The sequence below is a fragment of the Strix uralensis genome, chromosome Z, assembly GCF_047716275.1.
Source record: "Strix uralensis isolate ZFMK-TIS-50842 chromosome Z, bStrUra1, whole genome shotgun sequence".
NCBI classification, from domain to species: Eukaryota; Metazoa; Chordata; class Aves; order Strigiformes; family Strigidae; genus Strix; species Strix uralensis.
Window position 1 is genome coordinate 100,156,408 of NC_134012.1, and position 22,043 is coordinate 100,178,450.

The 22,043-nt window shown below is 49.8% G+C and overlaps 1 protein-coding gene across 3 annotated transcripts in view; it reads left to right on the forward strand.

Annotated features, from left to right (window-relative positions):
* MAPK4 (mitogen-activated protein kinase 4) overlaps positions 1–21,779 on the forward strand; it is a 57,457-nt gene extending 35,678 nt beyond the window's left edge. For all 3 annotated transcript variants that reach the window (XM_074857034.1, XM_074857032.1, XM_074857033.1), the window contains 5 exons: positions 3,594–3,738; positions 11,049–11,210; positions 14,640–14,841; positions 17,974–18,657; positions 19,020–21,779. In XM_074857034.1, the coding sequence (XP_074713135.1) occupies positions 3,594–3,738; positions 11,049–11,210; positions 14,640–14,841; positions 17,974–18,657; positions 19,020–19,032 (1,206 nt within the window). In that variant the 3' untranslated portion in view covers positions 19,033–21,779. The remainder of the gene's footprint in view (positions 1–3,593; positions 3,739–11,048; positions 11,211–14,639; positions 14,842–17,973; positions 18,658–19,019) is intronic.
* Positions 21,780–22,043: the final 264 nt, after the last annotated feature.

The following is a 22,043-nucleotide window of genomic DNA, read 5'->3' on the forward strand; positions in this document are numbered from 1 at the left end:
TATAAATATTCCAACGTTATTCTGGTGAAATAACCATTCATGTCCAACCCTGGCGTGGCACCCGCGCATCCGGAGCTTGGCCAGCGAGCAAAGCCAGGGGTGCTGGGACATCCCTTACGATGCCAACGTTATTTACAGGCTTGAACGCATCCCCTTGATTCAGCGGGAGCTGCTGAGCGCTTGGCACTCGTGTTAAATCTCCCGGGTGAGTTCAGGAATGGGGAGGGCTGTGATCCAAAGAAACACTGCTGCTCGGTCTTTGTCCCAAGGGCATCTCCTTTAAAACCAGCTCAAACATCCCAACCTGCCGTCTTCACTATAAGCAAAGTAGGACGGAGGACGAGGATCTGCCCCGTGCCACCCCGCTGCCAGAAGCGACGCTGGGGCCCCAGCAGCTGGGCGAGGAGGGAGGGAGACCAGTTATTAGGTGAGACTCAGGCTCAGTGCAGAAAGGGCAGGGTTTCCTAGTTCTGCAGCAGCCAGTTAATCCCCAAAACGGCTTTCCCACTTAAACCATGGCACCTTAATTTCAAGATTCTCGGCTAGGAGCCCTCGCAGGGCTGTGTCGCACGCTCGGTGATGCTTTAAGACAGGTCCAGGAGACTTTCTTTCCAGGCAGTAGTGATTTTCCTCCATAAATCTGTTTTTCACAGAATCCTTCAGGTTGGAAAAGACCCTTGGGATCATCGAGTCCAACCATCAGCCCTACTCTACAAAGTTCTCCCCTACACCACATCCCCCCACAGCTCATCCAAACGACCCTTAAACACATCCAGGGGTGGGGACTCCACCCCCTCCCTGGGCAGCCTATTCCACTCTCTGACCACTCTTTCTGGGGAACATTTTTTCCTCATGTCCAGTCTAAACCTCCCCTGTTGCAGTTTAAAGCCGTTCCCTCTTGTTCTGTCACTAATCACCTGGGAGAAGAGACCAGCACCAACCTCTCTACAATGTCCTTTCAGGGAGCTGTAGAGAGTGATGAGGTCTCCCCTCAGCCTTCTCCTCCTCACACTGAACAGTCCCAGCTCCTTCAATGGCTCCTCACAGGATTTATTCTCCAGGCCCTTCCCCAGCCTCGTTGCCCTCCTCTGCACTCGCTCCAGCACCTCGATATCTCTCTCGTATTGAGGTGCCCAAAACTGGACACAACACTCCAGGTGTGGCCTCACCAGTGCAGAGCACAGGGGGACTATCACCTCCCTACTTCTGCTGGTCACACTATTTCTAATCCAAGCCAGGATGCCGTTGGCTTTCTTGGCCACCTGGGCACACTGCTGGCTCGTGTTCAGCTGCTTGTCAATTAGAACCCCCAGATCCTTCTCTTCCAGACAGCTCCAGCCACCCCTCCCCGAGCCTGTAGCCATGCAGGGGGTTGTTGTGGCCCAAGTGCAGGACCTGGCACTTGGCCTTGTTGAAGCTCATCCCATTGACGTTGGCCCACCGATCCAATCTATCAGTTTTTCTGCCCATTCTGTTGTTCTCCTCTTTATTACGAGATCCCACGTCTCAGTCCTGCGCGATGCTGCGTCGGTTCGTCCGCAGCCCCCAGCACGTGCCCCAAACTGAAGCAGCATCCTGGGGAGAATTCACCCGCTTTCTGTGCGAGGCTGGATCCTGCTGAGCACATCCTCTGGGTGCTGCCCACTTGGGAGCCCCAACATGCTCCCTGGGCCACCTCGGCTCCGCTCTGGTGTCCCCGCTGGCACTCGCTGGGCTGACCCACGGGCGGCTGCTCTTGTGTGGGCTCCCCTGGGTGCTCCTACCCTTTAAAAATTAATTTTCAGCATCAAGGCTGGGAAGTTGGATCTGTGGGAATTCAGCAGTATGTAGCCTGCTGTTACCAGTGGTTTAGGCAGCTATGGAGGTGTCACGACCCGGACTGGAAGCCCAGAGAATCTCAATGGTTCTGTGATCCCCTCGGGTTAAATTAAGGTGAAACGACACCAAACGACCGGTTAAAATGTTTTACTTGCAGTAGAAAACAATTTAAACTTGGAAAAGGATAATAAGTGATGTGGTCTCTTAAAAAATCTGTAAGAAAGAAAAGAAAGAAAAGGAAAGAAAAGAAAAGAAAAAGAAAGGAGAGAAAGAGAGTCAAAGCAATCCGGATCACCACCCCTGGATCCAGCGTTGTCTCAGGTCCAGTAATCCTGAGTGGTGGGTGCACACCCAGCAAAGTTTCTGTCCCCTTTTAAATTCATCTTATCAGCTGATTTGCATACTAGATGAGGAGGGGCAGGTATTCCACTAATTCATTTCCGTGAGAGACGAGGAAGAAGGTGGAGTAGGGGTTCCAGTTGAGTCGGTAGTTGTTGCCCAGCTTTGGTTTTCCCTCCTTCCCAGACATCTTATCAGTCATCCCAGAAATGATCACATCTTATCAGTTCTTGTTACCACTTCAATGGCAAAGGCCCATTAGTCATTAACAAGTCATTAGCAAGGCCTGCACGGTGTCTGGCTTGCACAATAGAGCCACAAAGTATTGGGTTTAGCCGCCCTTGTTCTTGAGGGGCATCAACCTGGTTTCTCTCAGTCCATGTCTCCCCCTTTGAGCTTTATCTCAGGAGTTTGACAATGCAACCCCAAGGGAGCGGGGGTGCATCCATCCATACACTCCCGCTTCTTTGGGTGACATTTCTTAGACTAATCCAAAGGCCACAGCTGGTCCTTGATGGGGATGAGTCTCTTGAGCCAAGGAACAAGCGCCAGGACAAGAGGGAATGGCCTCAAGCTGCGCCAGGGCAGGGTCAGACTGGCTCTTAGGAAGGATTTCTTTGCAGAAGGGGTTGTTGGGCGTTGGAATGGGCTGCCCAGGGCAGGGGGGGAGTCCCCATCCCTGGAGGGGTTGAAGAGTCGGGTTGACCCAGCGCTGAGGGATGTGGTGGAGTTGGGAATGGTCAGTGTGAGGTTCATGGTTGGACTGGAGGAGCTTCAAGTGCTTTTCCAACCTTGATGATTCTGTGATTCTGTTTTCTGTGTCGATGAATGTTTGAGGCGTTTCTTCCTTCAGTTCCTTACAGGAGGGACTGTAGATACAGGATTAGCTAGGGATGGAATCAGCAGAATGTTGCAAACTGGTAACGTGTGGAAATCCAAGCGCCGTACTTGAGCTAGGAAAGTCTTCCTTCACACACTGCTGGGTTGTAGCTGAGACCCAGCAAAGAACTTAAATAATGTGCTCAACTTCCAAAATGCCTCAGATGGTCACACTGGAATTTATATAACACACCTAAGTCCTCTAACAGTGACCTGTAATAACTTTTGCAGGTACCATCTGCAAATCTGTGCTGTTAAAGCCATCTGTCCTTCGCAGAAGATGCTTCAATACCATAGTGACAAACAGCAAATAAGTTTTTGGGGAGCAGCAAGTGCTTTGCCTCCTGGAGCACCGAAGCATCTCTGTTTCCAGGAGTGTAGGCCTCACCTCTTTGCTTCCTGCAAGATACAGAACCGCAACCTGCCAGTGATGCAGCACGAGCAGGTTTCTCCGCAGGATCCGATGGTGGGGCCGTGGAGGGCAGTGAGGCCTGACCTGGGAGGAACCCAGGAGCTCTCTTGCAAGGTTGCTGATGTCTCTGTCTCTGTTTTTTCAGGGTTACCTTTCCGAAGGCTTAGTAACAAAATGGTACCGGTCCCCCCGCCTCCTCCTCTCACCAAACAACTACACCAAAGCCATCGATATGTGGGCGGCCGGCTGCATCCTGGCCGAGATGCTGACGGGAAGGATGCTCTTCGCTGGTAGGTTTCTAGCTCCCATTGATTAATTTTTTTTCTCCTTCCCTCCTTCCTTGCTACCCAATTCAAATGTTTTTTAGCATGGCAGAGGGAATTCCCCTCTCCTTGCCAGTCAAGGCAACGCTTGTAGCATCTCTCCGGGGATCCTGTGGTTGGTTATTAGACACAAGAGATGTCTCCAGAGCAAACTTCACTTGCACAACCTCAGCTATTAGAGGGTCCTTTGGTTGGTGCAAACTAACCTGATACAGGAAGGCCCTTGGGGACAGAGAAAAGTCAGCGTTTTGATTTTAACTCAGCTTTCTTGTGCTTGCCTGGGAAGGACACGTGGTGGTGTGGGTGTGATGGCACCCGGTGGGAAGCCACCGACCGGGGTCGACGATGCCTCTGTGCCGAGCCTTGCCGGGCAGGGATGGTCTGCTGCCAAAAGCAGAACCCCAAACAAAGAACAGTGCTGATGAAACAACAAAACCTTTTTCTGTTTCTGGGTTTCCAACAGAAAATAAGAGCTTTTTTGTTGGGAGGAAGGATGCTAAAAAAATATCATAGGGTGGAATATAAGGACGGGAGTCAATGTGTCCTTGTCCCAAGAAGTTTGTGCCGTGGATTGAATTGTGATTGGTGCCTTCAAGGTATTTCTTTTCTTTGAGGGAATACATTTGAATGCCACTAGCCATTTTCAGCCATTTTCAGCATTTTCCTATAAGCAGGTATTGGAGTTGTAAAGGTCCAGTGCAAGGAAGGAAGACAAAAAAAGCACTGGCAAGGTCAGCGCAGAATTTGAAGCTCAACTCTGATGTTCTTGGGCCATCAAATTTTTATTTAAACAGCAAAGCTTTATTTAATCCAGTTCCAAAAATGCTACTGTCAGAAGCAAAGCTCTCTGCCTGTTGAAACAAGTTGCCTCCCTGCCCAAGGTCTGTGGCAATCCTCCTCCTTGGTTGTCTCTCCATCACCCATTAGTGTTTTGAATGACAAGGTTTAACGTGAGCAGCTGTTTGCAGAGTTGTGTAAATAAATAATTAGACCCATTAATAATGGAGAAGGACATTTTCTTCACAAATATTTCAGTGCACCGCAGAGTTCCGCAGCTGGCGCTTGATCGCAGCTGCTCTGTCACTCCCGCTCCCGCTTGCAGCTTCCATATTTCTTTTGTGAAAGCTGAAAATGAAGCAGTCGGTGTCATTTCAAAGAGATCATTAAAGTTGCCTCCTTTTCCTTCCTTCCACTCCTCGTCGGTCTCCCCTCCCCAAAATTTTCAAGTCCAGGGACTTCAGCTCTGAAAATTCTTCATCAGACCTAGCTGCTCCGGCCGCCACCTTGGGATTTATTCCAGGAGCAGGGATGGCTCCACGTGCTGCTTGTCTCTGCGGGCACGGGGCATTTTCTCATCTTGCTGGGAGATGCTGAGTGAGCTCCCGAGGCAGCTCTGCCAGACCCCTCCCCTTGCCGAGCTGTGGTTCGCACTGTGGAAGAGTCTCTGAGCTTTTTGGGTGGAAGCAAACTGGATGATGCCTTTCCAGGATCTGAACTAGCCCCAGCTAAACTAGAGCAGCAGAAGCAAACCCCAGCACAGATGGCAGGGTCCTGGTCCTGCAGGATTTGTGCCAGACCAGAGCAACGCCCAGCCTCATATTAAACTGGGTGTAGCTGGAGCCCCAGGGAAATCCTTTTGGACTCTTAAGACCCCTTCATGGTCAAGGCAAAGGCAGCTCCAGGATGTCATTACAGAATCACAGAATCACAATCTAGGTTGGAAAAGACCTTGAAGATCCTCCAGTCCAACCATGAACCTCACACTGACCGTTCTCAACTCCACCAGATCCCTCAGCGCTGGGTCAACCCGACTCTTCAACCCCTCCAGGGATGGGGACTCCCCCCCTGCCCTGGGCAGCCCATTCCAACACCCAACAACCCCTTCTGCAAAGAAATACTTCCTAAGAGCCAGTCTGACCCTGCCCTGGCGCAGCTTGAGGCCATTCCCTCTTGTCCTGGCGCTTGGTCCTTGGCTCAAGAGACTCATCCCCCCATCTCTGCACCCTCCTTTCAGGGAGTTCTAGAGGGCCATGAGGTCTCCCCTCAGCCTCCTCTTCTCCACACTAAACCCCCCAGTTCCCTCAGCCGCTCCCCATCACACCTGTGCTCCAGACCCTGCACCAGCTCCGTTGCCCTTCTCTGGACACACTCGAGTCATTCAATGGCCTTTTTGGAGTGAGGGGCCCAAAACTGAACCCACTCATCGAGGGGCGGCCTCACCAGTGCCGAGTCCAGGGGTAAGATCCCTTCCCTGTCCCTGCTGGCCACGCTATTGCTGATACAAGCCAGGATGCCATTGGCCTTCTTGGCCACCTGGGCACACTGCTGGCTCATGTTCAGCCGGCTGTCAATCACCCCCCCCAGGTCCCTCTCTGACTGGCAGCTCTCCAGCCACTCCTCCCCAAGCCTGTAGCGCTGCTAGGGGTTAACCTAACACTGACCTTTCTCAACTCCACCATTCGTCTGGCCTCAGTTAGCTGTCTGCCTTCAGCTGAGATTGTGCTTTAAAACATTTATTTTTCCACTACTGCTCATAAAGAGCATCTGGAGGACAAGCCCAAGTGCCCGTGCTGGTGTTGCATGTGGCTCTGGGTGAGATTAGTTCCATCCAGGCCACCCAGGTGAGATGCCCCAGAGCAGCCACTGAAGAACCTGCTTTGCAGGTTGGTTCCTGAGAGTCCACAGCAGATTAAAGATCAGGATCTGGGAGTTGGGAAGTCACAGACTGGGCTCAGCTGGGCAAGTGCTGCAAACATCCCTATTTCTCTGCTTTGCAGTCCTGTGTGATCGCTTAATAAACCCCCAGATGCTGGCAGAATACTTAGTTAATGGGTGGGGATCAAAAGCAAAGCTCAAAATATATATTCCTTTCGGGTTGCTTTAAAAATAGCCTGTGGAGTTGTTCCAGGAAGGTTCTGGCCCTGTGCCTCATTTTCCTGGCCTCCTCCTATACCAGTAAGTAAAGAAGAACCAGGGTGGGAGCCTGGCAGTGGTGCCCGTGGTGTCCCACACCACGTACCATCTTTCCTCTGCTGGTGTCCAAAGAGAAGGAGAATAAAACCCAACCACTCAGAACAGCTAAAACTGGCAAACACTTGCGTGACAGCACGGGTTCATCTTTGCTTTTGCTTTTATTTTCCTTGGGAGAAGGGCTTTGTCCCCCAGTCAGCTGCAGCCCCTGTCACAAGACTTTCAGAGAGTCCTGGGTCACCAGCAAACACCCCGTGGGAAATAACAGCCACGTCGTTCCCAGAAAATTGCAAACCACCAGTAATTGCCTTACGCTGGATAAATTGTTGTTTGAGTACGCGTCAGCAGCACAATTTGAGTGCTTAGCATAAGTCAATATAATTAACTCAGTAGTCGTATCTGGGTTTATTTAACGCGGTTAAATTAAGGTGATCGGTTATTAGGAATAGATGTCGCTCGCTGCTTTCATTCTCCTACACACGTTAATGAACCCCCAGCAGCGTTACAGGCTTGGGGAGGAGTGGCTGGAGAGCTGCCAGTCAGAGAGGGACCTGGGGGGGGGTGATTGACAGCCGGCTGAACATGAGCCAGCAGTGTGCCCAGGTGTCCAAGAAGGCCAATGGCATCCTGGCTTGCATCAGCACTAGTGTGGCCAGCAGGGACAGGGAAGGGATCTTACCCCTGGACTTGGCACTGGTGAGGCCGCCCCTCGATGAGTGGGTTCAGTTTTGGGCCCCTCACTCCAAAAAGGCCATTGAATGACTCGAGCGTGTCCAGAGAAGGGCAACGGAGCTGGTGCAGGGTCTGGAGCACAGGTGTGATGGGGAGCGGCTGAGGGAACTGGGGGGGTTTAGTGTGGAGAAGAGGAGGCTGAGGGGAGACCTCATGGCCCTCTCCAACTCCCTGAAAGGAGGGTGCAGAGAGGGGGGATGAGTCTCTTGAGCCAAGGAACCAGCGCCAGGCCAAGAGGGAATGGCCTCAAGCTGCGCCAGGGCAGGGTCAGACTGGCTCTTAGGAAGTATTTCTTTGCAGAAGGGGTTGTTGGGCGTTGGAATGGGCTGCCCGGGGCAGGGGGGGAGTCCCCATCCCTGGAGAGGTTGAAGAGTCGGGTTGACCCAGCGCTGAGGGATCTGGTGGAGTTGAGAACGGTCAGTGTGAGGTTCATGGTTGGACTGGAGGATCTTCAAGGGCTTTTCCAACCAAGATGATTCTGTGATTCTGTGAACACCCAGCAGAGAAGGATCCCCAGCCCCCCTGCCCTTCCCACAGCCCCGGTGGCAGGAGAGGCTTTGGGTTTGGCAAAGCCTCGGGAGGGCACATGAAATTTGACTAACCCAAAGCTCACAGGAGCGTAGCACGTCTCCAACAGCTAAAATCTGCTTCATAGACCTTTAGAGAGCTCCCCACCAGAAGCAGCATGGAAAAAAGAGAGGAGCAGCCTTAACTGAAGCTCCCCCCTTGGTGACTTTTCCACCTTCTGCCGCCGAAGTGTGTCCGAAAGCATCGCCAGTGGAAGCAAGAGAAAATAGAAAAAGAAAAGCTGTCTGTGGGGTTCACTGGTGGGACTGTGCCCATCACCAAGAGCTAGGAAGTGGGGCGGTGGTTTTTCCCACGGGATCAGTGCTTGCTCCCAGAGGATTTCACTGGCAGGGCTTGGGTGCTCACCCAGGACCTGGGGAAGGGTTCCCTTTTCCAAGACAGGACGCAGAGCTCCTCATTCTCTCCTCGGGTAACAACAGCACGTTGCGTTTATTCTGTCTGTTTTCCTTTTCAGGAATTAATGCCTTCAGAAGGTCCATAGGAATTACATAAATAGAGGATAATGGTGGAGAATTGGGTTCCTGAGAGCTGTAATTCAAGGCTTCCAGCGTTGCATTAGCAGCTTCTTTGTGTGACTAAACACGGTGCTTTTCAGCTGCCAGGTACCTTCAGGGAGCAGTGGCTGGAGCTGCACTGAGAGTAGAACAGCCACGAAGCCTTTGTGACTTCCAATACCCTGAAATTTTTATCATAATTTGGGAATTAACCTCTCTAACAAGGTGTTTGCTTCCCAATGGTCATTTTTAGTTTCTCCTGGAGCCATGCTGCGAACCTCTAGATGACCTGGATTGGTATTGGGAGGGTGTTCCTTTGTCTTCTTTGCTTTTCTTATTGCTTTATCTTCTTCTGAGGCTTTTCTCTGAGCGGATACGTGGTGTGAAGGTGACCAGCTGTGCTAATGGCAGTGTTGCTTTGCGGTTAAGTTCATTGCCGTGTCGTGGCTCGGACCTCTGCCATTTGGGGTGAAAGCGGCCACGACTGCATTGAACCAAACCTTGTTGGAGTGATGAGCCCATGATGGATGGAGACTCTTTCCCAACCTCAACGTTTGGACATACCCTTTGCCCAGCGGGGGTGTGTTTAGGGTCAGCTCCTTGAATGGGAGTCTGGAAACCTCACACAGACCCACAGGGAGCTCTGGACTGGGGGAGGACAGCCCCTGCAAGGTGGCAGGGACCTCCAAAGGGATTAAAAAAAAAAAAACACAAAGAGGAGCGGCTGAGGGAACTGGGGGGGTTTAGTGTGGAGAAGAGGAGGCTGAGGGGAGACCTCATGGCCCTCTACAGCTACCTGAAAGGAGGGTGCAGGGAGGGGGGATGAGTCTCTTGAGCCAAGGAACAAGCGCCAGGACAAGCGGGAATGGCCTCAAGCTGCGCCAGGGCAGGGTCAGACTGGCTCTTAGGAAGGATTTCTTTGCAGAAGGGGTTGTTGGGCGTTGGAATGGGCTGCCCAGGGCAGGGGGGGAGTCCCCATCCCTGGAGGGGTTGAAGAGTCGGGTTGACCCAGCGCTGAGGGATCTGGTGGAGTTGGGAACGGTCAGTGTGAGGTTCATGGTTGGACTGGAGGAGCTTCAAGGTCTTTTCCAACCTAGATTGTGATTCTGTGATTCTGTGAGGGCGTGAAGCCAGCAGTGGTCTCCACTATCCCCCTACGAGTTGACTTCGCCACCCTCCCTCCCATAAATGAGGTTCACTCCTCTTGCCGTGGATCAGCTGGGCGCTGCTTGCCAGTGGAGCAGCCAGAATTCCATGACTTGGACAGCAGGGACTTGGTAGCCCAAAAATCCCCATTGGTTTGTCTGCCCCAGCCAGCTCATTGTCTTAATGGATAGTCCTGCCTCTAATGACAGAATATTTATAACCAGTGCTTCTGGCAGACAGAAAATCAATAGCACAACTCGGTATTTCTGCCAGTCTCCTTCTCTGTACATGTAGGAAGCTGGAAATCAGCCATGGAGCTCTTGGTCACATCCAATAGTGCACTAAAGAATGAGATTAATGTTCATTAATGAGGCGGTTGGCTCCACTCCACTGACGCTTCTCTCTTCTCACTGACAGGTAGCCAGTCCTGAGCTGGGGCTTAGGGATGAGTAGATAAATATGGCCTGAAGGAAAAGGATTAAAAATATATGATTGCTCGTAGTGGTTGTGAGTATCACCATCAGAGCCTTGACTTGATGCCCACCAAGCCAGCTTGGTGCCCAGCCTTTCCCATCGGGAGAACACAGAGTTTGAGCACTTGCATTCATTTAAAGCTGAAGCTTTGGAACCCTTGGAGCTGGGTTCAAGATCTTCTTGTTATCGTTGGCCTTGTGGCAGAGCTTTTTGTCACCGCTGCACAGGGGGAGCTTTGCTTCTCGGCACAGCGTGGGGCAGGGACACGTGGTGACGGCATCGGGCACTGCCCTGCCCGGCTGCAGCCACGTGAGCTGGGATGTTTCTTTTGGGGTTGTGAACAAACCCAGCTTTAAGTGTTGCTTAAAGAGAGCTGTTGGTTTTGGGACCGTTAGAGCTGATATTCATCACCTTCCATCACGCAGGATGGAGCCCACCAGTGGGTAATAACCCCCACCTCCATAATTTCAGCTGGGTGCAGTTTCTGCTCACCCTGACAGCCTCAGGGTGATATCCCAGGAGGACAAATCATCTAGATTAACTCTTTTCACCCTTAAAATGAAGTGACCCAACTGGGAGTCCCACTGACATGAGTGGGAGAGGGAGGGATGGGGGCTTGGGGGGCTGCCCAGCCTGTGTGGGTGCAGGTGGAGGCACCTCACCTGCAGCTCTGCCTCGGACACGCCGGAGCAGTCACTCCTTGTGCTGCTGTGCTCGTTTCAGAGGGGTGGCTGATAATACTACCCCCACCCCGATTTAACTGAGTTAAATTTTACTAAATTTAACTTAGTTTATAAAAAGGGGGATTGGGGGTGGTGGGGGCTCCACCCAGGGCATGGATCTCATCTCGTTGCCTGTTTTCTGCCCGTTTAGGGGGTCACGAGCTGGAACAGATGCAACTTATTCTGGAGACAATCCCCGTTATCCACGAGGAAGACAAAGAGGAGCTGCTCAAAGTGATGCCCACCTTCATCAACAGCACCTGGGAAGTGAGGAAACCGCTGCGCAAGCTGCTCCCCGAAGTGGACAGCGAAGGTACCGTAGTGCCCGTCGGCTTCGTCAACGTCCTTCTCCTGGAACATCCCTCAGCTGCCGTGTTCTCACGCCTATTTTCCCCTGGGGGGTCCCAGGAATTAGCCTCTAAAGCCAAGTGCACGAATGCTGGTGAAGGGGATTCAGATATCTGGGGGTTTGCAGTGTGTGGTCCCATCGGTAGCTCACGTGGCACCACCCGGAGTGGGAGCCCAGAGAATCTCAACAGTTCTGTGATCTCCTCGGGTTAAATTAAGGTGAAACGACACCAAACGACAGGTTAAAGTGTTTTATTTGAGGTAGAAAATAATTTAAACTTGGAAAAGGATAATAAGCAATGGGGTCTCTTATAAATCTATAAGAAAAGAGAGGAAAGGAGAGAAAAAGGAAGAAGAGAAAGAGTCAAAGATCTGGATCACCACCCCTGGATCCAGCCTTGTCTCAGGTTGGGTAATCCTGGGTGGTGGGTGCACACCCAGCAAAGTTTCTGTCCCCTTTTAAGTTCATTTTATCAGCTGATCTGCATATTAGACAAGGAGGGGCAGGGATTCCACCAACTCATTTGCATGGGCAACGAGGGAAAAGGTGGAGCAGGGCTTCCAATTGAGTTGGCGGTCGTACTCACCCTGCCCACCTTTGGTCTTTCCTCTGTTCCCAAAGATTTTTGCTGACTTCATGCTTCTTATCAGTCATCCCAGAAATGCTCATCTCTTACCAGTTCTTGTTACCTCTTCAGTGGCGAAGGGGCGAAGTCATTAGCAAGGCCTGCATGGTGTCTGGCTTGCACAGCAGAGCCACAAAGTATTGAGCTTAAACAACAGAGCCAGTGATTCGCGGTCCTTGTGCTTGAGGGAATCATTTGGTTTCACTCAGTCCAGTTTTCCCCCCTTTGAGGTTTATCTCAGGAGTCTGTCGATGCAACCGCAAGGGAGTGGGGGGTGCATCCTTCCATACACTCCCTCTTCCTTGGGTGACCTTCCTTAGACTAATCCAAAGGCCACAGCTGGTCCTTGAGGTTTTCTGTGTCGATGAATGTTTGAGGGATCAATTCCTTCAGTTCCTTACAAGCTCATACAGAAATAAGGGTGAAATAATCTTCCAAGAATATTCCAAGACACTTTCAAGGTGCATCCCTGCCTTCCTGTGCCTCTTCTTGAGCTGGAAGTGAGAGTTCAGCCCAGAGGTTATTTTCGAGCCTTTTTATTTTCTTTATTTCTTTTTAATTTTCTTTATTTTCATTTATTTTCTTGCTGTGCTTTTTGCATGAACGCAATTGTATAGTACAACAAAATCAGTGCTTTTACTTCACAAATATCTGAACGCCGTGAGATGGTCGCTACAGGCAGAAACGTTGTCCAAGTGCTCTGAGGCTTGGACATTGCTCACATCGGGCTGTCACAGCTTGAATTCCACTTCAGCCACTTCCCCTCTTTGGCTTAAAAAAAAAAAATCAGCAGTGTGTTGTTGTGAGGGGGCTGCAAACCACAGGCTTTTGGACCTGAACTGCCCAGAGCCGCTCTATAGGCAGTGAGAGCTTGCAGGGCAGCAGCCAGAGCTGAGCGGCGTGGACCAGGGCACATCAGCTCTTCTGAGCTCCTTCCAAGGCTTAAACCAGGCTGGTGGGCCTGGCCTTTGGGAAGACATCAAGACCGAGCCCGGCTTTATGTTCGCTGGTGTAAATCTTTGTTATAAAACATCCGCTACGTGGGCTTGGCAGTGCGATACCCGTCAGCCCGGGTTACCCAGGGACTACGTCAGTCTCTGGTAAGCAGGAATGGATTTATTCCCTGTTGATACTGTGGGAAGAAAGGTCACCTGCACCCCTCACATAATTCATCGACATTTTCCTGCTGCTCTGACCCATAATATATCATAATATATAACTCGTAATACATCCTTCCACCATGCTTCTTGCCCATAGTCAGTGACCTTATGAAGCTATTGATTCCTTCCTACTTAATTGGTCCAAGCAACGAAATAACCTCACGGGAGACAATCGGATATTGGTTAATGTTTAAGCACTGAGGCAATAGGTATGGCCCGCCCTTTCTGCTGAGTGATTTTTGCCCCTAAAGATTTTGTTCCATTCACACAATTACATCTTTCATGGGGATATTTCTGAAGGTACGATGCGAACGTTGTAACTGAAGAAAGGCATATTCCTATTTGTATTATTTAATCTCTAAGGGATTCTTCCACGCACCAAGAATCAACTGAATAAGCAACATTTTCAATGACAGGATTTGGTCTTTTCACGTAACCTCAGTAAAAAGAATCATCAAAGAAATCGCAACAATCCCTCTACGTTTAAATTTAATTCTAATCACTTTATTTGCACTTAATTTCCTCCTTTGTCATTGTAGAAAGAGTTCACGCACCACAGCCTCTCTAAAATAATTTTAGGCACTCGGAATTCTTTAAATATTAACGGGTAAAATTATTTCATTGTGTTGGTCACGATGAAAAATTTAAAAACTGCACTTTAAATCTAATCCCGCTTAGTTGCGCGTGCAGATGTGAAATCAGTTATCTGAAACACAAAGTGCTGGTCGAAGGGATCTGAGAGCGTGGAATCAAATCCCGACACTGTCCAAAGGTCTTTTTGGGGGTACGAGCTTAGTGTCCGGCCAGGGATCGCAGCACTGGGTATAACACGTATACGCTGCTGCAGGGAGAGGGTGATGCTCTCGCCGTCAATTCTTCTGCTGTGCGAGATGATGCGACACCTGCGGGCTGCAGGATTGCTCCGCTGCAAGCACACAGCTCCCGGGGCGGGGGGTAAGATGGATGCAGCAAGGACACAAAGTGCCCGTTTTAGGTGCAAACGGGATGTGACCTTTAATTCATTCCTCACTTTGATGGGATTTGTGATGGGGGATTTGTGATGGGGGCATTGAATGACTCGAGCGTGTCCAGAGAAGGGCAACGGAGCTGGTGCAGGGTCTGGAGCACAGGTGTGATGGGGAGCGGCTGAGGGAACTGGGGGGGTTTAGTGTGGAGAAGAGGAGGCTGAGGGGAGACCTCATGGCCCTCTACAACTCCCTGAAAGGAGGGTGCAGAGAGGGGGGATGAGTCTCTTGAGCCAAGGACCAAGCACCAGGACAAGAGGGAATGGCCTCAAGCTGCGCCAGGGCAGGGTCAGACTGGCTCTTAGGAAGGATTTCTTTGCAGAAGGGGTTGTTGGGCGTTGGAATGGGCTGCCCAGGGCAGGGGGGGAGTCCCCATCCCTGGAGGGGTTGAAGAGTCGGGTTGACCCAGCGCTGAGGGATCTGGTGGAGTTGGGAACGGTCAGGGTGAGGTTCATGGTTGGACTGGAGGAGCTTCAAGGGCTTTTCCAACCCAGATGATTCTGTGGTTCACGAAGCTCATCCTGGAAAGGAAGCTGGTATTGCTTTTGAGGAATTAATGAGCTTGTTTCTCTCTGCTTCACAGCTATTGATTTTCTAGAGAAAATACTGACATTTAACCCTATGGATCGATTAACGGCTGAGATGGGTCTGCAGCATCCTTACATGAGTCCCTATTCCTGCCCCGAGGATGAACCGGTGTCTCAGCATCCGTTCCGGATTGAGGATGAGATTGATGATATTTTACTGATGGAAGCCAATCAGAGCCAGATGTCTAACTGGGACAGGTACGGTACCCGAGGCTGGGCCAGAGACCAGCTACGGCTTAAATTCTTTAGGCAGAGCTTGACTGCTGAGTCTCTGACCTGCTCGTGATTGGGTTCAGTCACACATGTTCCAGACCCACAAAACACACCTGCTTTTCCTTTTTTATGCCATATTGTAATTCTAGCCCAAGCTGGCGCCTTGCTGAAACCAACGAGAGGTTCATCATTGTTTTCCACAGGGAGTAGATGTTGAGTCTGCACGTTCCAGTTACCAAGTATCTTTCTGCTCTTGGTTTTATTCACAGCCTATATTGTCTTCAGCTGAGTTACATCTATTTAAGTGACGCTACAGTTCTTCCTTCTGTCCCTATAATACAAGTTATAAAATAATGTAATTCTTGTACCTTTTGGGGCCCGGGCCTGATTTGGAGCTCTATATTTATCACTTCTCAAGGTGCATAAGCCCCAGAGGTAACAGATCTAGGGTCTTTAAAAACTCCATAATTATGTTGACTTTTAAATGGGTTGCTGAAAGCCATAGAGGAAGTTTAGAGCAGATCAAAGCCTTGAGCTGAGGTCTCATGTCCTAGAGGATCACCCCAGTGAGGAGGCATCTGGAAGGCCAGTCCCAGTACCGGAGCAGATAGGACAAAATAAGTAGATAAGAATTAACTAGGTTCACTTTTCTATAGAGCTCCTTCTAGCTGAGCAGGGTGAGCTGGCTGAGGATATCTGCAACATTGTCCCTCGCTGCATAGCAGTTAAATCCCCTCGCCTTCTTATCTGCTATATTTCACCAGCATTGAAAAAATAATCTAAAGAAATCCCTCCTCTTCACTACTATTAAACTCTTGGGTGAACAAGTAGCAGGGTGGAGCCTAGGTGGGACAACAAGGTGAATTAGGTAAAGAGGAAAGCTGGAGGCTTTTCTCAGGATATTTATCTTCAGTGTATCCCTGCTGGTTAAAGTCCCCAAAGCAGCAAATCAGTTGCTGGAGGTCACCTTGTCACCCTTTGATCTCATGGCTTTTACATTTCTTGGTGTGACACAAGAGGTGGGACCTAGACTCTCGGTCCTGCTGCCCAGCTGGGGACATTTGCAATAGGGCTGTAAATTTTGCAACACAAACCGAGTGTTTTAGAGACAGGAAATGATTTTGTCTGGGTGTTGTGGGACACCTGAGGAGCATTTCATTGCTGGGTGTTGCATTTAAGGTAATAATTTGGTAAGAGATGAATCCCCTTGCATTCTAGCCAGTCCTCATAGATTACAGAATCACAGAATCATCTGGGTTGGAAAAGCCCTTGAAGCTCCTCCAGTCCAACCATGAACCTCACCCTGACTGTTCCCAACTCCACCAGATCCCTCAGCGCTGGGTCAACCCGACTCTTCAACCCCTCCAGGGATGGGGACTCCCCCCCTGCCCTGGGCAGCCCATTCCAACGCCCAACAACCCCTTCTGCAAAGAAATCCTTCCTAAGAGCCAGTCTGACCCTGCCCTGGCGCAGCTTGAGGCCATTCCCTCTTGGCCTGGCGCTGGTTCCTTGGCTCAAGAGATTCATCCCCCCTCTCTGCACCCTCCTTTCAGGGAGTTGGAGAGGGCCATGAGGTCTCCCCTCAGCCTCCTCTTCTCCACACTAAACCCCCCCAGTTCCCTCAGCTGCTCCTCATAAGACATGTCCTCCAAACTCTCCACCCCTTCAGATTAGAGGGGCTGGGGGTGGTTGGACTTATCTTTTAAGAGTTATGCCAATTATGGCCGTGACTATAGGCCTGACACCAGATGCACAAACAGTCCATGTGCTGTAGATCTGGTTGCATTCAAGAGAAGCAATCAGGGTCATGAATAATACGGTTTATTCTTATGCAACATCTACAGATTCTTTGAGATTGTCTACGATAAATGCACAAACTGCAGGTTGGCTCTATAGCTCTACACAGAAAAAAAAATTGCAATCACACACACTTAATTGCCGGGTAATCTCTTGGCGTAGCCAAAGGCCCAAATCTTACCAAAAGGTGTCCCTTGTTGAGGGGAGGAGCACAAACCCATCGATCTGTCCCTCCAATTTGGTATCAGATTATCATCCCTCCGAGTTAAATACAAACTCAGGGTAGTATTTATCTAAGTGTTTATGTGTGAGAGGGTGGGACTGTGGTCAAGCCATTGTTTCTTGAGTAATGACACAGCACATTGCTCGGTGCAAGGTGTGTGCTGGTTTTGTGGGAGAAGAGGAAGAGTGAGAGATAAGGTCCGCAGAGTTCTGCAAAACAGTTCTTGAGAGAAGGGGAAGAGCAGGAGATAAATCTGCGTAGTTGTGTCAAATGTTCCTTGAGAAAAGGGGAAGAATGGGACCACGCAGCCTCCACCTCGCTTCGCATTCCTCCTTGGTGCCACGGCAACACAAATCACTGGATCTTCATCCCGTTCTGTGTTTGTTCTGGGCACCACGTGTTAAGGAAACAGGTGTTTTGCAGATTTTTCGTCGTTTTGCTTTTCCCACACTTCCAATACTGGGACATATCCCAATACCTGGGGTAACACAGCTTTTAAAGGCAGCTTGGTTAGGAGGCAGTAAATTAGATGTCACTTTGACAACCATGGCTAAGAATGGGTGTTGTTGGGGTAATTGCAATCAAGGGAGTTCAGCTGGCTTGAGAAACTGTTACTTACCAAGGTGACCCTTCAGGGATGCTCTTGGTCCACGACATGAGAGTAAACTAGTGCTGTCCCATCTCAGTGGGGATTTAAACTCATCTTTTTTTACTTTTATGGCGACAAACAAGGAGCGCTCACACTGCGGGTGCTTGTCTGTGGGCTGAAGGACAGTTTGATTATTAATAGTGTTAATCATATTTTAAACCCAAGGGGAGGGAAGGTGATGAAGGGCTAAATAAAGGGGCCAGTTGGTTTGGTTGTTGGGTTTTTATTCCCACTACCGGTCCTTTCTGACTCTTGATAAATTACTCATTCCCCCTGCCTTTTTTAACACACACAAAAAAGGTCCCTAATAGGAATAAGAACATAAAGATCTGTAGGTAAGCGGCATATTAGCAAGGAAAAGGTAAAAATAGCAGCAGCAGCGTGTGTATGTGTTTGAGCACCGCTGTTTGTAACGAAGCCATGTCTAATAGCAGCGTGTCTTTCACAGGTATCACGTGAGCCTCTCCTCCGATTTGGAATGGAGACACGATAAATATCACGACATGGATGAGGTTCAGCGGGATCCCCGGGCGGGGTCAGAATCCATCGCTGAAGAAGCACAAGTTGATCCACGGAAATACTCCCAGAGCAGCTCGGAGAGGTTCTTGGAGCTCTCCCACTCATCCATGGACCGAGTATTTGATGCCGATTGTGGGAAATCATGTGATTACAAAGTGGGGTCACCTTCCTACTTGGACAAATTGCTGTGGAGAGACAATAAGCCCCATCATTACTCAGAGCCCAAGCTGATTTTAGATTTATCCCACTGGAAAAGAGCAACCATAGCACCCGCAGCTGAGCTCTCTCTGGAAGAAGAACCATCCAACCTCTTTCTGGAGATTGCTCAGTGGGTGAAGAGCACGCAGGTGGGTCTCGAGTGTCCCAGTCCTCTTCCGGAGATTCAGGAACGGAGCCTGCCATCTTCTCCTCACCATCTCCACAAAGAACCCACGGAGGTGAACACTGAAACAGACCCTGAGTTTGACTTGGACGTCTTCATCTCCAGGGCACTGAAACTTTGCACAAAACCCGAGGATCTTCCAGACAACAAGCTCAGTGACATCAACGGGGCCTGCATATCTGAGCACCCCAGTGAGATTGTACAAACAGAGGTGTACCAGAAAGAGCGATGGTGAGGAACCCAGACCCGGGAAACCCCGCTGTATCTCCCTGTTCCTCTCTCTGATGGTGTGGCCATTGCCCGGGGCCGAGTGGCTTCTGTCTGTCATTGAGCATCTGTTTTTTATGCTATACCGAATGCCTTTTTCTGAAAAGGCAAGCACAAACCACATGCCCCTTTTGATGCCTTAGAAATACCTTTAAGGGAATCAAGAGGTGTGAATGAAATACTGAGTTTCTTATACTGCCTTAACACTCTTGCCTTGCAATCTCTGGGACCTGTTTGAAACTTAAATGTACGAGGGAAAGTTGACAGTACATGGTAAGTTTACAAACAGAAGTCAAATCAACTTCTTTTCCTTTCTTTTTCTATAGCATCTTAAAATGACGAGGACAAAATCAGCATTTTCATTATGGTCAGATACCCTCCTGGTTTGATGGGTTCCCAAAACGCCAAACTTTGAGCTCCTCTGAGGCACCTGTGTGAGTACAGGCGGTACGGAGTCAGCAGAGAATGGAACTAGAGGTAGAGTTTGGCCATCAGACAGAAAAGAACTCTTCAAGAATGTTAATGGGGCAAGAATTCGACCTACAAAATACGGGCCACTTGGGATTTTGTTTTATTTTTTCTGATTGGAAGACAAAATTTGTGCTAAGCGCATTCTTGTTTGGTTCCTTGCGCGTAAATTCTCCCTCCTGTTGCACGGGGTAGACCGGAGCTCTCCAAGGGCTTAGGAGGCCCCGCACGATGCGTTTCAGTGGAAGAACCCGGTGCTGCGGGTCCTGTCTGAGGCCCAGCAGATCAGCAAATTCTGTCGAGAGCTAGAAACAGGGTGTCTCACGGTGTGATGCTGCCTGGCACCACCAGCTACACAGACTCAGCAAGGGCACCCACCTTTGCTAATTAAAAAAGGAATGAAATGCTACTATTTTACCTTCTGACAAAGATGCTGTGAAGAAAACAGCAGTTGCTGTGGCGTTAGACACGTAACTGGCCACTCTGCTTCTTTGGAAGATGCTGGCGTCAGCAGGCAACCGAGCGCGGTTTGTAAATAGACACGAACACAACTGATCTACTGTAACTTCTGTTTTCATCCACACTTCTGAGCACCTTAATAATTAATCAGCTAACAAGAGTTTGTATATGGGAGAAATGTTCTATACTTATATTTAATCCAACTCGGCAGTTTTTTAAATGGAAAATCTGTACATAGTGTCATAAAAGCCAGTCTCTGCTTTCCTTGCCGTCGTGTCACTGTGCTCTCCAGCACGGTGGCACTACTATCATTTGTAAAAGAGAAACTACTGTACTTAGTAACTCCAAGGTCCGTATTTAACTATTGTTCCTGTATGAATTATTTCTCCCCTCTTAACAAGCAATCTACTAAATGTTCTGAGACGTGAAGAAAACTCATGTGAGACTCGGATGGTAACTAACAGCAGCATTTACTGTATTAACCCTGGTTTCTGTTCTCGGTGGGATTAGGTACAGGTTTAGCTGTAGGAGAGCTTGTGCTAGGCCAAAAACTTGTTCTTATTGTGAAGATCTCTCTTTGGCTGATGGAAATGCCGTTACTCCAGCTGATTAGTGGCATAGGCTGCCGGCTGCGGGGATGGGATGGGAGTCCTGGGGCAGGGGGGGAGAAGGCATCTGGAAGGCAAAGCTGTTGGAGGAGACATCTGGAAGGCAAAGCCATTGGAGGAGACATCTGGAAGGCAAAGCCATTGGAGAAGGCATCTGGAAGGCAAAGCCATTGGAGAAGGGATCATCTGGAAGGCAAAGCTGTTGGAGAAGGGATCATCTGGAAGGCAAAGCCATTGGAGAAGGGATCATCTGGAAGGCAAAGCTGTTGGAGAAGGGATCATCTGGAAGGCAAAGCCATTGGAGAAGGGATCATCTGGAAGGCAAAGCCATTGGAGAAGGGATCACCTGGAAGGCAAAGCCGTTGGAGAAGTGATCATCTGGAAGGCAAAGCCGTTGGAGAAGGGATCATCTGGAAGGCAAAGCCATTGGAGAAGGGATCATCTGGAAGGCAAAGCCGTTGGAGAAGTGATCATCTGGAAGGCAAAGCCGTTGGAGAAGTGATCATCTGGAAGGCAAAGCCATTGGAGAAGGGATCATCTGGAAGGCAAAGCTGTTGGGCTCTGGTCTTTGCTTCGAGCGTTTGGATGTCCCCCACCGTGGTTTAGAAAGGGGAAACAAAGGAGAACCAGGGGGTTGGTTTGCAGTGTGTTGCAGATTATTGATATACCTCAACTAAAGCTCAGCACTTTCACTGGTGGTGGGAGAAATTCAGACGCCCAAGAAGCAGCCGCTCCTGCAGCAGAGCGGATCCAAATCTGGCCTCGGCAGCCCGCGACTCGGCGCCTGTGGTCCTGCTCAGCTTCGCTGTGTGCCCGGCAGCGGCCAGCCAAGGCTGGGGACGGGATTGCCAGCGCTCCAGTGAGCGCATGCTGAGAGAGGAGGGGGCAGCAGCACCCACGGGTGTGTCCCATCACTCCCGGGTGCCACCTGGGAGAAGAGGAGCCGGTAACATGCAGCCTCCGATGGGAGACGCGCAAACACTGCAACCGGAGGCACCAGCTGAAAATGAAACGTTTGGGAGCCAACGGAGTTTCAACCTGAAGGATACAATCAGCAATGTGAGATGTGACTTTTAAAACTCTCTTCTGACAGATTCAGCAGCTATTTGACATGTGAAATGACATGTGAGATCAAACCACGCCGGCGTTTTCCTCGGCGGCCATCAGTCCTATGAAACCAGAAGCCATTTTCTGTGGGTTGTCACATTCGGGCTGAATGTCTTCATGGGACGCGTACGGGACTATTTATTATGGCCATGAAAATAACAGTTTTGCTTTTGAATATTATCTTCTAAGGAGGAGTGGGAGCTTGAGGGCCCACAGTTAAAATGTAATATTCACTTCACAACAAGCAAACAGAGCGTGTTGCCGCTGTTCCGGATTTTCCATCTCGGTTCATGAGCTGTTATTTAACGTTCCAAAACCTCAGCGTCATGTGTTAAGGGGGCAAACTAGAGGGGCGGCTTTAATTTGTTACCTGAGTGTGCTCAGCTGATCACAAGCCAGATTTATTTCTCATCTGCAACAATAAAATTTAAGGCCTGACCCTTCTTTGCTTGGTAGCGTGTAATTATTTTGCTTTATTGAGAGACTTGAAATGTTTATTCCAGTACTCACATCTCTGCAAATGATCATGAACACCTGGATTAGCGCGTGCATCGCATGAATATTTGCACTCTGGGGTTATCTGGTGGCTTTAAACCGAGCTTTGCTTTGGCTGGTGCAGCCCATCTGAGTGCTTGTGGTCATGGGGAGGGAATTTAAACCTCGTCATCAACACGGTGACTTCTGCAAACTGCTGCTTTTTGCAGTTGT